Here is a 16,580-nt window from a genome sequence, read left to right on the forward strand (position 1 = left end):
TTTGTTTCAGATATATATAAAACTTTCATCTTTGCTTCCGCATGGCCATACCCACAAGCTTCACATTTGTTTAAATTTGACACTTTCTTTGTGATGAATGTTTGGTGTAGGTTTTCCTTTAGGAATGCGTGCATTGGGATGAAGTTTTGGGACTATTAAATTTTTAAGAGTTTAATAAGAATTAAATAAAAATTGGGATCTAATTAAAAATTAGGATGAAGTTGTGAAATACCTTGATGATTAAAGTTATGAACTTGTGTAGAATAAATGGTAGGTTAAATTATAAAAGATTTGTATTCAACTGCATTAATTTTGGGTTAGCATTTATAAATACATAACTAACTTGTGCGTTGCCATTTTACATAATTTCCATCCCCCCCCTTCTCTCTATATAGATGCATATAAATATACAAATTGCTGTTTAATCAAGAAATATATATGAATGAGTGCTTAGTTGGAGTTAATTAATAAAATGACTGTTAAGATAAAATGATGAAGTTAATGAAACACTTAGAAGCAAATTTAATTTAAGATGAATGTTGAACCCCAAAGAAAAATCTCTAATTTCAATAACATTTCTGTGTATTGACAATGAAAATGGAATTAAAAGGTTTTTACAACTAGTGGCATACACCATGTTAAAAGGACACAGTTAATCAAAGGACCTCTATCTATGATTATGAATTTAGAAATTAAGATAATTATTTGAGGAGTTGACATGACAAATGAGTTTTTAATCGTCTATAATAAATTACTAAATTTGGTTCTCCTTTTGTTTCCACTCCAGCCCTATGAACCTGCAAGGGGAAAACCTAATCTTGTACTCTGAAATCGTCTCAAGTTTTGGCGACCAAACTTGTTCTTTTGATCCAACAAGCATGTCGTAATGCTTCTTCAACTCCGGTGTGCTGCAAAGGAAACTATTCTCACTTCCTTCTTCTTTGCTTCCATGTATCAAGCTTGTTATAAACTCAGGCAAAACCTTGATCAGAACCCTACCATTTGAACCTTTGACGTATTCGAAAGGGCAGTCCCCGAAGTTGATGGGAGCAGGTTTAGGACTAGACTTTAAGGCAGCAAGAGAAGATGCTGACAATACGTTCATACATGGAAATCGATCGAGGGGAAGAACAAAGTAAGTTTGACCAGGCATGAGGTCGTCGTCAATGCCTAACACTGGGATGGGGTGACCGATGAAGAAAGAGTCTGCATGGCAAACCATCTTGTCGGGAAACTCAAACATGACCTCGCCGGCGATGTGTTTTCCAGTGAGGATTCTTGTATTTCCTTCCCAGAAGATGAGTTTCACTGAAGACCTTGGATTGGGATGAAAACATGGAGATATGGAATTCCCCATTATTATATGATGAATCAAAAGAGAAAGAGACGAAAGAATTAAAGATAATTTGGATGATATACAAGAGGAAACAACCAAGAGGAAAGGGCTATGTTTATATAGAAGAAAAGGGGGAGGATTTGACTTTGGAAAAAGTCCATATTTGTTTGTTTTTAGGTTGATGGGGCCGGTGGTCAGCAATGTCGGCTTTTGAATTACTCTTTGTGTATCTCTCAATGTCCAGTGGGATGGACGTCTTCTTATAACATTTATCACACTTTTTATTTCAACTAATCGAAACGTACCTTAAAACATCTTCAATTATAATATACTTCTCTTACCCCGTTTATTGTATATAATATTTAAAATATGTGATAGTAATTTTAAAAATTTGTCATATATCTCTTTTTTTTAATATTTTACTATAGAATAATATTAGATACACTCCTAATGGAGTCTTTAAACTCTATAAGGAGGGTTAAAAAGTTGACAAATGTCTTATAAATGTGTAATATAATAGTAAAAAATAAATATTAAATAAAAAATACGCATGACAATTTTTTAGGACTGCTTGTAGAATAAAAAATGTACACTATGAGTGTACAAATTACTAACCCTTATTATATCCTATAGGACATTTGTTAACCCCTATTCCTACTTGTGGAGTCTAAAAACTTCATTAGAAGTGTGCCAAATATCATCCCTTAAAATATACGAAAAATTTTTTGATACACAACTAGTGGAGTTTTTTAGACTCCATAAGCGGGTTGAGGGTTTTGCTAATTAAGCTCCTGATAAAGGAATGCCAACACCACAAACCCTCAATTGTATGTGCGAACTCTAGCAAGGTCCTCCAGCAATGGTAAATGCATTAAGTGGCAGAGACTCCCAGACTTATCTACCACAAATAATCCATCGACCACGTGCACTATGTATGCTTTAACATACCGATCAAACTCTTCATCTTTTTTCATTCTCCGCTAGTGAATGCTTGATCAATGTATGCAACCATGTGAACTTTACTCAACTACCCTTTAAATCTATATTATCATCGAGATAATGGCAGAGTGACCACATCATTTATGGCTCGAGCTCAAGTTCAATCACCTTGGTGACAATAACTTCTTCAATTGGAAGGCTACATCTTTTAAAGTAATTGTCGCTTCACCGCATGAGAAGTGGAAGGTAAGAGTCTTAGTTCTCCACCTTTCAACCAAGGCCATGAGCAACGATGACCGCAATGAAATACGAGGTATTTGGGCCACATTCTAAAAACTAAATACATCTAGACAGTTTGTAATTTGAACTTACTTTTCCTCCAACATCGGATAATGCATGCTACTTTGAATCTTTAGGTTTCGTTCCTCAACTTAGTAAATAAATGAAAAAAAAATCAATATTCTAAATTCAATATAAATATGTTTAATATTAATTTTAAATACAAATGAATAATAAATAAATGCTTATTTAAGTAATAATTTAATAATAAATATTACCATATTTCGGGTTATTAGAGCTATATGGTTTGCTTGCGTTAAGAGAGCCATAGTAGAGTTTAAAAGATGGAATTTAAGGTGAAAAAACAAAACGAGAAAGGGGTATTTTAGGCAAAATAAAAAATTCCTTAAACATGCTTGTGTTGAGCTCCATATTGCATTTATTAAGGTTAGATTTATGGTAATTAATGAAACCTTAAACATACTTTAAACTCAATACTTACAAGTGATGAGGTCCATATTGCATTTATTAGGGTTAGGTTTATGCTATATATATGGTGAAAACTTAACATACCTAAACTTGACATCCACGGATGTCCAACTCCTAATAGTAAAAACTAATTTCTTTTCTTACATGTTTTATGAAACACAAAAACTGTAAATGTCAATGTAATGATAAAATAACATACTTTGACAAATAAGTTTTTGATGTACATTAAGGGTTAGTTTGGCAATGCTTTTGAAAAGTGCTGCAGAAAAGTGCTGTAGAGAAGTGCTCTTGAGAAGTACTTTTGAAAAATTTCAGTGTTTAGTATTGCTGTCAAAAAATACTTTTAAGAAGTAAAATGTCTATTTTAGACATGATATTATAAAGTAATAAATATGTATTTAAATAATGTTCAAATTAGTTAATATTATGATATTTTAACAAAAATATAAAAAATACTTTATTATAACTTATTGTTAATATTTTAATATATAATATTAATTTTAAATATTTCTAAATAATTAATATTAATTAATTATTAAATTTAATTACAATATATAAACTATATTGAAATATTTAAATATAATAATTAAATATTCTAACGTATAGAAAAAATATTTCTAAGAGTAAAGTTCAGAAAAGAAAGAGTAAAGGGGAAAAATATTCTAACGTATAAAAAAAACTAGCAGATTAAAATAATAAATACAAGCCAAAGAAGCACTTTTGGCTGAGAAAAGCCAAAAATTTCTGCTTCTCCATCTGTGCAAAAGCACTTTTTTAAAGTTAAAATTCTTTTTACACTGGTGTTTGTTCTGTAATATTTTTAGCCAAAAAGTGCTTTTTTGAGCAAAAGCTCTTTAAAAACGAGGAGAAGAACGCAGCCTAAGAATAACTTTTAATAGTATTTACATTATTTAATTATTTATTTCAAAAACATATTTTTAATTCACTTATTTTCTGGTTTTTCTCACCTAACCCATTTAATTATTTAAACATATAGTTATTTGTACATCTATATTTGACAATATACCTTTTTTTTTTTTACTTTAAAGTAGAGTTAAAAGATTGTCTTGTATCTTGATTCTTTGATACTCCACAAATAGTGTTAGAGGTTAACAAGTGTTTTATAGGGGTATATTATAATCTTTAAAAAAACACATGTCAGTTTTTCAAGGTTGTTTGCGAAATAAAAAAAAAAGTACATTGCAATGTACCAAAACCTCAACCTTATATATAATATTTTAAGGAAAATTATTTGGTACACATTTAGACTCCACAAACATTGTTAGGAGGTTGAAAAGTATCCTATAGAGATATAATAAAATATTAAAAAAAGACACATGTCAAAATTTTAAGTTGCTTGTAGAATTAAAAAATACAGTTTGCAAAATACTCACTCATATTTTAATATACTTTATTGGACTCTTGTTATCACCGTAGTCTTATTTATAGAGTCTAAAAACTCTATGAATAATGTAGCTAATATTTTTGTTAAACAGGGGCAAATTAAATTTAGGGGCTAGCACTATGAGTGCCTAGCCCTTAAATTTTGTAAAATTGCATTTCAATTCTCCTAATTTTTTAAAATTTTTATTTTGATCTTATAATTAATGTTTAAAAATAGGATAAATTTGTGTATGACCCTTAAAGTTTTTCAAGGTTTCTTTTTCAATTTGATTTCTTTTATATAACTTATAAATTTTTATGATAAATTTAGTAATATTTTTAGTTTAAATTTGTAAACTAATACAAAGCAGTATTTAAATATTATTTTATAAAAATAAAGTTAAAAATTATAGTGTTCAATATAAATTGAGTATTTAACTTATTTGTCTTTTTTTTGGCAAAAGCAAAGGCTCTGGATCTTGAGTTTCTAGGTTCAAGACCTATCATGCAAAATTATATGCGTAAATCTTCGAGTCCCATCATTTGCAATTGTTATAGGTGAGTTTTAGTCCAGTCAGTTTGTTGGTTATAATTTGGATTGTATTTCTTAGTCTATTCTGATGTAATAGTTGATTCTACATTGTAAATTCAAACAATTTACCTGTAATAATTCGATACTTGCGATTGCTCGACCTGTATTTATACTTTGATTGTATTGTATTTGTTACACTTAAAAACAAAACTTATTTTACTTTTTCAAATATTAGTTTTTGTGGTCAACATTCAAAATTATCCCAAATTTAAAAATACTTATTGAAGTAAACTCCACTTGTACTCGTTAATATGTCTATTTAAAATAAATATCCCAACCCCACTAATCAACATTTTTGTTTCACCACTTAATATAATATTTATAATTAAATTAAATATTTTCCCCTTCGACCTATAAAATAAATAATGCATTTTAAATTATAAGTCTATTTTGATAAAAGTAGAGTAAATCTTTCTTCTCTATTTTTAAATTAATAGACGTACTATGAAAAACATAGGGAAGAAAGCAATGAAAAACATATGATAAATGATATTCGTATAATTTTAAAAAACATGGGGCCAAAGTATTACAATCGAGCCGGGGTACGTCATTTAATTATTAATTTTTTTATTTAACCACTCAATTTTCCATTAGTTACCCTAAGATAAGTGATAGAAAGTTGAGGTTGTGTTGGGTTATTCCCTTTCCTCACTTGCTTGGAGTTGTTATCATCTAGGTTCAACTTATCCTTTATGTTCATCTCCATTTTCGTAGGATGGATAAATTTGTTTTTGTCTTAATTCATTGCACCTTGATCAGTATGCCTGAAAAAACTCTGATGTGGAAGAATTGAATAGCTTCGTATACAGTACTTATCCTTAAAGCAAACTCCACCAACAAGAAAGACTGAGCTTAATTAATGTGTTTTACGGTAATTGACTTTTGATATGAGATAAGGTCAGGTTTCTACAAATGAACCACCACCAATTCACAAGCAACGCAAAGCCAGAAACGGCATCCAGTCTTCATCTTCAATCTAGGAAAACCAGACATAGATACTATCACGGGAATTATGATTCCATAGTCTTAAAGTCGCGTAAAAAAGCTAGTTTCCGATGACTTTTCATAATTACCCCTTGCAACCTTTGATTCTACTAAAATCAAAGTCAACACCAGAAGCCTTTTCAGTATTCAATTTGTGATCACATTCTAAAATAATAGAATCAAAGTCTACCTCCACATCATTTAACATCTTACTGAATACTGCTATACATGATAATTACCCCTCTCCTTCACACCCTCCTGCCATGAAGAGTAACATATTAACTTTTTTCAGCATTTCAATCACATTAGTCTCGTATCAAGATTGAATACTGTTATTGTAAAGTCCCCCCCCCCCCAACCATATATAGCATTGTCGTAACACCTCTGATTTTTCGAGAATTAAAAGAGTTAATTTTTGGTCGAAATTGTGTACCGAGTTATTTCGGTAAGTCAAACCGAAAGGTTTTCGAGTTTTAGCATTGATTTAGGTTAGGAATTCATAATTAGAGGTTAATTAGGGTTTTTAAGATGTTTTGGTTAGTTTTAAGTAGTAGATTGAGTGATTAGGATTAAATTGAAAAGACTGCAAAATTTTTAGAGTAATTTTGTAAATGCATACATCATCACTTAAAAGTAGAATTAATTGAATTTTTATTAGGAGAACCAATTTGCCCTTTAATATAACATTCGGAGATTAATTTACCCATTTTTTAGTAGAGGGGACAAAATGTAATCAACTCCTAATACTACTCATCATTTAATTCCACGTCACTTACATAAATTCTTTTTAAAAAAGTCAAACCATCATTTAACAACATAAATAGATAAAATTTTTAACATAATGATAAATTTACACATTTTTTAACATCAGGAGCTAATTTGACCATTTTTAATAGAGGTGAGAAAATGCAATTCAATTCCTAGTGCAGGGCCTACATCATACTTTTACCACGCATAATATACTATAATTTAATTAGCTAGGGTTTAAAAAAGTTTATGGGTATTTTAAGAAATGCATAAAAAATCATCAAATAAATTATTTAATATAATATATATACTTATATATACTATTTATTAAGCCTTAGAATTTCAACTTGGTTAGAGAATTACCAAAAATCATTTTATTTGCTAAGTAAATTATATAATTATGTGAGTGTTTTTGTCTTTTTATATTTTTATAAATCAATAAAAAATTATCCATAATGAAATTTGAACTAGGGACACCATGCATATAAAATATTTTTATTTCCCATTTGAACTAAATCAATATTTTGTTTCTATTTGAAACTTTAATAAGTATATATGTGTTCTAAAATTTTATATATTTGTGTATTTATACTTACTATTTATAAAGCTTTGTACTGAGTTGATGTCACCCATCAACCGAGCCCCAACTCAATTAGGGAAATTACTTAATGTCTCTTCCCATTTAGAATAAATTATATTATTTGATTTATCAAAAAAAATTATATTATTTGAAGATATTTTAGTCTTTTTATTTCATTTTACTTGTAATTTAATCTAATTTTTTTATTTTAATAGCATAAATATTTTGTGTGTTATTATCATTAATTAATTTTAAATCATACATTTTATTATTCTTTGTATGCTATTTTAAACGCATTTGTATTCTAAATAAATGATTTTCATAGACATACACATGTAAGAGAGTTTTTAATACTAATAAAAGCTTTTGATTGAAGTGATGTTTAATTAACTTGTGGCACAACATAGAAAATATTGTCACAAGGGTATTTATGCCTAGAAGATAATTTTTTTAATAACATAACAAATATAATCCCAAGGTATTTATGTCTTTTCAAATAAATTATTTTGGAAATTGCATTCGAAAGGATAAATTTTATATTTTTATAAATTAATTTTTATCTTGTTTTAAAGATTAAATTGAACTTTTATCTATTAATGGGGGACTAATATCGTAATTAGGCCGTAGACAATTTAGTTGACATGAATAGTGGCATGAGTGCGTGCGCTTTGTTATTATTATTTGAATTAATGTATTATTATTTAGTTTAATTTATATTAGAAGATTGGAAAAGAATAGCTATATATGAATCTTGATTAAATTGAGTTTATAAATAAAGTTATAGTTAGAATAATTAAAATTCGATTCATTATCATAAATTTGATAATTTAGATTTAGTTTTAAATAAATTTGTATATTTTTTTTACATTGAAGTGAAAAGAGTTAGGGGAATCGTTGAAAGCAAATATCGTCGTGAATTGATCGCTTTTAAGTATCAAATGCTTAGAATTACAAGAAAATAAAGAAATGACAAAAATGAAAGGAAAAAGCAACCCAGCTGTAAGAGCTGTCATTTTCTAGAAAACTCTTAAATTGAAAATATCTACTTCTCAAAATTGAAACAGCCCCTGGAGAAGATCAAACGTCTAAAAACAAAAAGTTCTCTTCTCATATTCCTGTAGTCTTTCTGTTCTCCTTCATCACCATCCTCAATCAACCTCCGCTACTGTAATATCTGAACCATCATTTCTCTGGGCAAGGTGAGTATTGTTCTCCATTTTAATCCTATTGCTGCCAATATATGCACATGCTCATTTACTGTCCGTCTTACATGTTGAAATTTGCTTTCATGAAAACCCTTAATCAGTTCCTTAATGTCTTGAATATATGGTCCTATTACCGATTTATCTCCACTTTTTTCCTTTGACTCGCTTCATAACCGTCAGAGAGTCTCATTCAATTTCAACATAATTTAATCCCAGACCCTTTCCTATTTTCACTGCCTGTAGACATGCAATGGCTTCGGCTGCAAATCCCGAAGGAACATTCTCATGTATTGTGGTTTTCGAAGCCAAGACATCCCTATTACAGTCTCGGACGATGACTCCTGAGTAGGATCTATATTTTTTTTTTATATCCACTGCAGCATCGAAATTAATTTTGCAGAACCCTTGCTCCAGAGGTCTCCAGAGTTCGGTAGGCGGTCTTAAGGTAGGGGATATTTGCTTGATATTATTTAGCCCTTGGAAATACTGTAAAATAAATATTTCTATTTCTGCTCCAGATCTCCTTCGACCTTCATGGATACACTGATTCCTAGCAGACTAGATAGCCCAAATGGCGCAAACATAGGCTCGACAGACATCTTTCTCACTATTCAGCATAATCCAGGTAAACCAATCCAAGAACTCCAACTGAGATAACTCCTGGGGCCAGGCGTAATTTAATTTATCCCATGTCTTTTTTGTAACAGCGTAGTCACAAAAGATATGCTCCTTATTTTCTAGTCCTTGCATGCATCTTGGATAGACCGCCTTGTTTGTTAATCGTTTAATTCTGAGATTTACTAGAGTAGGCAAATTGTTCAAAGTGGCTCTCCAAACTGTAATAAGTAATTTGAAGGGAAGTTACTATTCCATAGCTTTTTGTAACATTTTCTGATTTCGATCGGGCTGTATCTATTATCATTAAGCAAATTACCATGTAATAGGATTTTGTACCCACTCCTTACTGTATACTCACCTGTTGACTCCCCCCTCCAAGCCAGAAAGTCATCATGGGGATTCTTAATCAGCTGAATTTGGAGAATTTTTTGGGCATCACCAGTTGAGAAGGTATGTTCGATCAATTATGTTTTCCAAGATCTAGTGTTGTTGTCGATCAGATTTCCTACCCTCGTTATGTTCTGGTTTCTCGCCAATTATTGAATGTGTGAATTTTCAGCATTTGAAACCCAAACATCCTCTTCAATTCTAACGTCACGTCCATTGCCAATTCTCCAACAAAGACCTGTTAACAAGAGACCTTTTGCAGCCCACATACTTTTCCAAGTATATGATGGTAAGTTTCCTAGATCTGAATTTAAGAAATTAGTGTTCGGGTAGGATTTTGCTTTTAAAGTTTGTGCTAGAAGAGAATTCAGATTTTCAATTAGTTTCCAACCTTGCTTTGCAAGAAAGGCAAGGTTGAATTTTGCTAAGTTGTGATATCCAAGACCATCATTCTCCTTCAATTCACATAAATTACTCGATGAACACCAATGTATCTCACGTCTCCCATGCCTTTTTTGCCACCAGAATTTTGCTATTGTTTGTTCCATTTCTTCACATAAAAATTTTGGTAAAAGAAAACATCCCATCGTATAAGTAGGAATTGCTTGTAAAACAGTCTTTATGAAGACTTCTTTCCCTCCCTGTAATAACAATCTTGTACTCCAGGTATCGATTTTCATCTTGATGCGGTCTTTAAGTGTTGAAAAGCCTGACGTCTCTTTCTGCCCACCATGTTTGAGAGACCCAAATATTTCTCAGAGTTGTTTGACCTTTTGACCCCCAATCTATTTGAAATATTTCATTGGACCATATCATTAGTGTTTGAGCTGAAGAACACAGTTTATTTCCCATAATTCACGTATTGCCCTGAACAACTTTCATATTCTTTTAACACTTTTTTGAAAATTTCTGTACCTTTTTCAGAGGCTTCCCCAAATAGAATACAATCGTCAGCAAAAAGGAAATGAGTAATCTGAAGGCTTCTTCTACTTGTCTTAACTCCTCTCAAAAGCCCTTCCTCTCTTGCAATTCTTAATAAAGTAGATAAACCCTTACTACAAATGAGGAATAAAAAGGGATTCAAATGATCCCCTTGGCATAAGCCTCTCTGTGGAATAAATTTTTTCTCTACCATGTCTTTTAGAACAACCGAGTATGAGCTTGTATTTATGCAGTTCATAATAAGTCGAATCCACCTTTCATCAAAACCCATTCTGGCCATCATTTGCTTCAATAATTCCCATTCCACCCGATCATACGCCTTGCTCATATCAATCTTAAATGCCATAAATCCCTTTTTTCCCACCTTTTTCTTCCGCATAGAATTAAGAATCTCATAGGCGAGCAAGGCGTTATCAGTGATTAGTCTTTCCGGTACAAAGGCACTTTGAGCCGGATCAATGCAATAATCAAGAACTTTTTGAAATCGATTTGCAATAGTTTTTGAGATTATTTTATAAAAAATCGAGCAAAGACTAATTGGTCTAAATTTTGATGGATTTTTCAGGAGAGGTATCTTTGGGATTAAAACAATATTTGTATGATTTAAGACTTCTAAAGATTGTCCTTTTTTAAGAACTACTAAGCAAAAATCACTAACCTCTTTTCCCACCATGTGCTAGAATGTCTGAAAGAAAATAGCTAGGAAATCGTCAGGGCCATAAGATTTTGTCAGGCCAATACCATTAAGTGCCTCAATAATTTCTTCTTCATTATATTCTGTAGTTAACATGTGGTTCATTTCTTCACTAATACTCCGATCAACACCTGAAAAAGGGTGGCTAGTATCGCCAATCCCATTAGAATGAAATATCCTCACGAAGTAGTCTCGTATAATCTCTTCCACTTCTTCCTCTTCTGTTCTAATTGTCTTCCAACCTTTGTATTTTATTTATTCTATGTCTCTAAGATGCTATGCTATGGAAGAAAGCCGTATTTTTATCCCCTTGTCGCAACCAATTTGCTCTAGCTCTTTGTTCTTTGTACAACTCCTCCTTCTCCATCTCCCAATTTAACTCTAATTTCACATCAACTATCTCTGCCAAAATATTATCATCCCTATCCATTCCATTGAGCTTGACTAGGCGTTCACGAAGATTCTTTGACCTCTTTCTCCAATTTGCCTTAATGTTTTTTTCCCATGTCTGTAGACTAACCCGGGTGTGTTCCAATTTTTCCAAGACATTACCAGACTTCTCTGTCCATACTTTCTTGATAAATCCCTCACATGAGGGCTCAGTTATCCACCAAGACTCAAATTTAAAAAAAAATTATTTCTAGAACGTTTCATATTTGGCACAGTCTGGATGAGAATTGGGCAATGATCAGAAAAAGAGGGGTAGATTTTGTATCGAGTAATCACTAAATAAATTCATCCATTCCAGATTTGCAACCCCCCTATCGAGTCTCTCCTTTATATTTGTCTCTTCGAAATTACCCCTTTCTCATGTAAACTTTTGCCCACTGAAACCCATATCGGCTAGACCACATTCTTTTAAAACTCCCCGAAATTCCTCCATTTGTCTTTCATCCTTTACTCTCCCTTTAATTTTTTCATGTATGTACATAATCTCGTTAAAATCCTCGTATACACACCATGGCAATGGATAGATATTTCTTAATTATCGAAGTAAGTTCCAAGACTCATGTTTATTTGATTAATGTGGATTACCATAGAACCCAGTGAACAGCCATTTGTTTTGACTATCTTCTTCGTTAATTTCCACATCAATATGATAGGTTGAATAGTTGTAAACTTGAATTAAATTATTGCATGCATTAGGTCTTTCTTGTCGCACTCAGGAGGACATGGACCTGCCTTTATCCAGAACGGAGAGTAAATAAGCTTGATCTTATTTCTTTCAATAGGTTGAACCAACCTATCAAAGATGATTAGTTGCTTTCGAAGGAGCCATGGACGTTCCTCCAAAATTTGTTTCAAATCTTTCTCATCTTTGAAAGAAATCGTAAACAAATTCTGACCTGCAATAAATATATCGAATTTCTTTTTTGTCTTCCAAATACTCTTCAACTGTGCCCTCAAGCTAGCTGGATTATATGTTTTCTTCGTTCAAACTGAACATAGTAACATCGGGTTCTTACATGGAACCATTAGAGAGCTTTTCACCGTTAGTTTGATTAACTCTTTTTCGAAAAAGGCAAATTCGTTTTGATCCACCATCGTTCCAAAGCCACCACTCATCTTCTTCCCAACCACAGTATTTACTATTTCTTCGGGAGACCTAAGAGAGCACTCTTGACTCTATTCGATGGTGTCCTTGAACCACTCTAATATTCTAAATATTTAAAGGAATTATCAAATGAAATGTTGTAATACCGGTTCATATTTGTAAAGTACATGTAAATATTTGGATTATGTATGTTAAGAGTTAGGTTGATTTATGTTTTTAATTATGTTCACACCAATTTTTGCCCGGCTCAACAATTAAAACCCAAGGCAACCCACTAACCCCAAAATAAACCCCAATTAAACCTAGCCCACCAAGCCCACAACTTTTCAATTCAGAAAAACAAAAGAAAACCTTAGGTGCGCCGCACCTAGGTCTGCCCTTATCCCATCCACCACCACTGGCGTGTCTGCCACCCCCACCTGTTCCACCACCACCGACTAGCCTGTAAAAATAAAATAAACACGCAAGCAATAGATTAAAAAGGCATGGTGAAAGGGCTATAAAAAGGGAAGAAAACCGAATGTGAGGGGGTTCTTTTTTTTTTGAAAAAAAAAGATTATCAATACAAACAGTAGGTGTTCAAATACAAAAACAAATCAAAAACAGATAGCAGTTGAAGAAGAAAACGATTCGTTGTCAAGGTTTCCTCTTTTATTGTATATGTTTTCCTATTTTCGAATCTATTTCCTCGCATATATACGACTATTACAAACATAAAAAAATATATAAAAAAATCGTACCTTTTGGAGTTTCGGCCACCGCACGCGGTGGCTGGCGGCGACCCTACGACAGTTTTCTCGCTGAATTCTGGCTTTGGCCAAAGAGAAATGAGAGAGCCCCCCCTTTTTTCAGAAACAAGGGAAAATGAATTTTTTATAAAAAATTTTGCTTTTATAACACTAAAGAAACGACATCATTTTCACTGGCCTCCCCAAACCCCAAGACGACGTCGTTTTGGGGAGGCCGACCCTATCTGACCCGCCTCTGTTGAAGATCTGCGTGTTTTTTACGGAAGGGCTAATTGCACTTTTAGCCCTTCCGCTTTTTATTACTTTGCAATTAAGCTTTTTCTTTATTTTAATCTCACCTTAAACTTGTGCTTGGAGTTCAATTGGGTCCCTCTTGGTGCTGTGCATTTTGAGAGGATGGAATATTGCCCATTTTGGTCTTCCCTTGTTATCCGCACGCCTAAATTGGTCCTTTTCTTTGTACTTTTATTCCAAATTCGCCCCGAACTCCTATTTTAAGTTTAATTTAGTCATTTTAGTTATTTTTGCTATTTTACCATTATTATTATTATTATTATTATTATTATTTGTATCCTTATTAATATATTATTATCATTTCCTCCTATTATTATTAACCTATTATTATTCTTATTAGTATATTATTATTTCCTATTCTTTATATTATTATTATTATTATTATTATTATTCATGTATATATTATTATTGTTATTATTTTTATTATTAATATTCTTATCGTTACTATTATTTTTATTCCTTTTATTAGTTATTATCAATATATTATTATTATTACCACCGTATTTTATCATTATTAACATTTTTTTATTACTGTCACCATTATATTTTTTTATTTTTTTATTTTTTTATTATTACTAATTTTTTTATGATCATTATTACTATAGTATTATTATTACTACTATATTTTCATCTACATAGATTTTCTTGTTACTTACCTATTTATATTTCTATATATTTATATTTTCGATATTATTGTATTTTAAGCATTATACCTATATTATCATTTCACTATTGTTATATTTTTCATATTATTATTATCACTACTATTACTATCATTTTCTAAATAGTTTTACATAATATTTATTTACTACTAGTTCTTTTTAATTTCAAATATTTTTTTAGCTTATTTATTATTTCTTTTTTATTTTAGCTTATTCATTTTACCCATTTGTTTTATCTTTTCTCCTATCGTTATTATCTTTCACATTCGTTTTTATGTTTATTATGTTATGCCTGTCAATACCGAATTTTTTATTTGTTTATGCATTCTCTATTATCTCGTTTTATTATGAATTTATGTTTTATCCTACCCAAAATTAATTCTTTTATAAAGGCAATGATCCGTATTTGGAATTTCGAGAAAATCGTGCCCTAACTTATTGGATTTCGATTTTTCTCATTTAATCTAAATAACGGAATATTCTTTTAAAATTGCAACACGAATTTTGAATAAAATGCTTATTCTCTGAGATACGAGGTGTTGTGTCCTAACTTACTAGATATGACATCTTGTTAACTCGAGATAAGATTTTTGCAAACAAAGGCAATATTCGGTATTTGGAAGTTCGAGATATCGTGCCCTAACTTACTGGGTTTTGATTTTTCTCGTTTACTCTAAATAATCGAATACCCTTTTAAAAAGTTAAAATACACGAATTTTAAATAAAAGGCAAGCTCGTTCTCGAAAATTCAAGATGTTGTGTCCTAACTTACTGGATGTGACATTTTATTATTTCGAGACGAGAAGTTCTTTAACATTCAAGTGTTTCTATAAAAAGATGGATCGTATTTTAAAGTCTTTCGAGTTTTCAAAGTTTCGACACTAAGCCACTAATTAATCAACTAGGTACCAATTTTTGAGTGTCACGAGGGTGCTAATCCTTCCTCGTACGTAACCGACTCCTGAACTCATTTTTTAATTTTCGTAGACCAAAAAATTATCGCTTTAATAAATCTTAACTTTTATTAAAATGATTAATTTAAAGTGACTTGATCACACCTCATAAAAAAGAATTGGTGACGACTCCCGTTTTTTCGTTTTTATTTCTAAAATTTAAAGTTAACACGTTTTCCAAAAATTGGTTTCGACAAGTTATAAAATCTATTTTGTTATGGAATTGTTAGTATGCTTTGATTACGTGGTATATTAGACTTCAGTAGAACACCATTCAAACTTTGCAAGTTCAAAGTACTAGTTAAATTTTTTTGTGTGCAGGTAATTGCTGGATCGTGAGTTTGAGACATCAAAGTAGCATTGACTCAAAGTCCTCGCATTTTCGCTGAGTTAGTAAAGACCCTTGTATTATTATAGCGTTTGGCATATACTTAAAATTTGATAATTTGTTCAATTCGGTTACTTTGGTTTTATTTTAGAATTTGTCGATTTTTGGCTATTTGTGTGTTTAAATTTATGTTTTAATGTGTAATGATTGAACAACTGATCGAATAGGTCAGTTTGATAATCACTATGACGCTCCAAATTTGATCGAATTTTATGTTTTTTTTCCGATGAGAGAATTTCTAATCACGTTTAAATATCAATCTCATCGAGAGAAATGGAAATTCATTTTAATCAAAAAAATGTAAAATTTTGATAGTCCTTCATTACATATTTATTTAGTTTATTATGCATATTATATTAAATTTATTTCCAACCACTCTTATTCACTTTCCCCTATAATGTGTAAGTTTGACTTGATAATTGTACATTATTAATGCTATTTTTCTAATTATAATTACATAAAAATCTCCAATTTAAAATAAATTATTATTATGATTTATTTTATAATTATTTAGGTGATTTGCAACTCTAAAATAATTAAATTACATAAGAAATTCAACATAGATAGAAGATGAAGATAATAAATTAAAAAAGGAGATCAATAATGAGGACGCTAATGAGAATGATAGATTGAAACAGAATATTAAAATAAAAATTTACTATTATTATTTATTTTTAAATTATATCTTATTTTAATATTTAGGAAGTTGGATTTTTTTTTAATTTGTCTAAATAGACTAGTTGAACTTTTTCCAATTATCTTTAATTTCTTTCATAGATTTTTATAATACAATTAAATGATTTA

At 30.8% G+C, this 16,580-nt stretch overlaps 1 protein-coding gene and 1 long non-coding RNA gene across 2 annotated transcripts; one reads left to right on the forward strand and one right to left on the reverse strand.

Moving 5' to 3' along the window:
- Positions 1-561: 561 nt before the first annotated feature.
- On the reverse strand, positions 562-1,404 carry LOC107956515 (uncharacterized). Its single transcript, XM_016892147.2, has one exon. It carries the CDS (start codon positions 1,355-1,357, stop codon positions 755-757), a length of 603 nt encoding a protein of 200 aa, XP_016747636.1. The 5' UTR covers positions 1,358-1,404; the 3' UTR covers positions 562-754.
- A 6,865-nt stretch (positions 1,405-8,269) lies between these two features.
- Positions 8,270-15,984, forward strand: LOC107953176 (uncharacterized). The gene is made up of 5 exons (XR_005930526.1): positions 8,270-8,528; positions 8,778-8,979; positions 9,053-9,602; positions 9,712-9,828; positions 15,710-15,984. It is a non-coding gene; the product is annotated as an uncharacterized lncRNA (long non-coding RNA).
- Positions 15,985-16,580: the final 596 nt, after the last annotated feature.

Source organism: Gossypium hirsutum, chromosome A07 (genome assembly GCF_007990345.1).
Source record: "Gossypium hirsutum isolate 1008001.06 chromosome A07, Gossypium_hirsutum_v2.1, whole genome shotgun sequence".
In the NCBI taxonomy this organism is placed as follows: domain Eukaryota; kingdom Viridiplantae; phylum Streptophyta; class Magnoliopsida; order Malvales; family Malvaceae; genus Gossypium; species Gossypium hirsutum.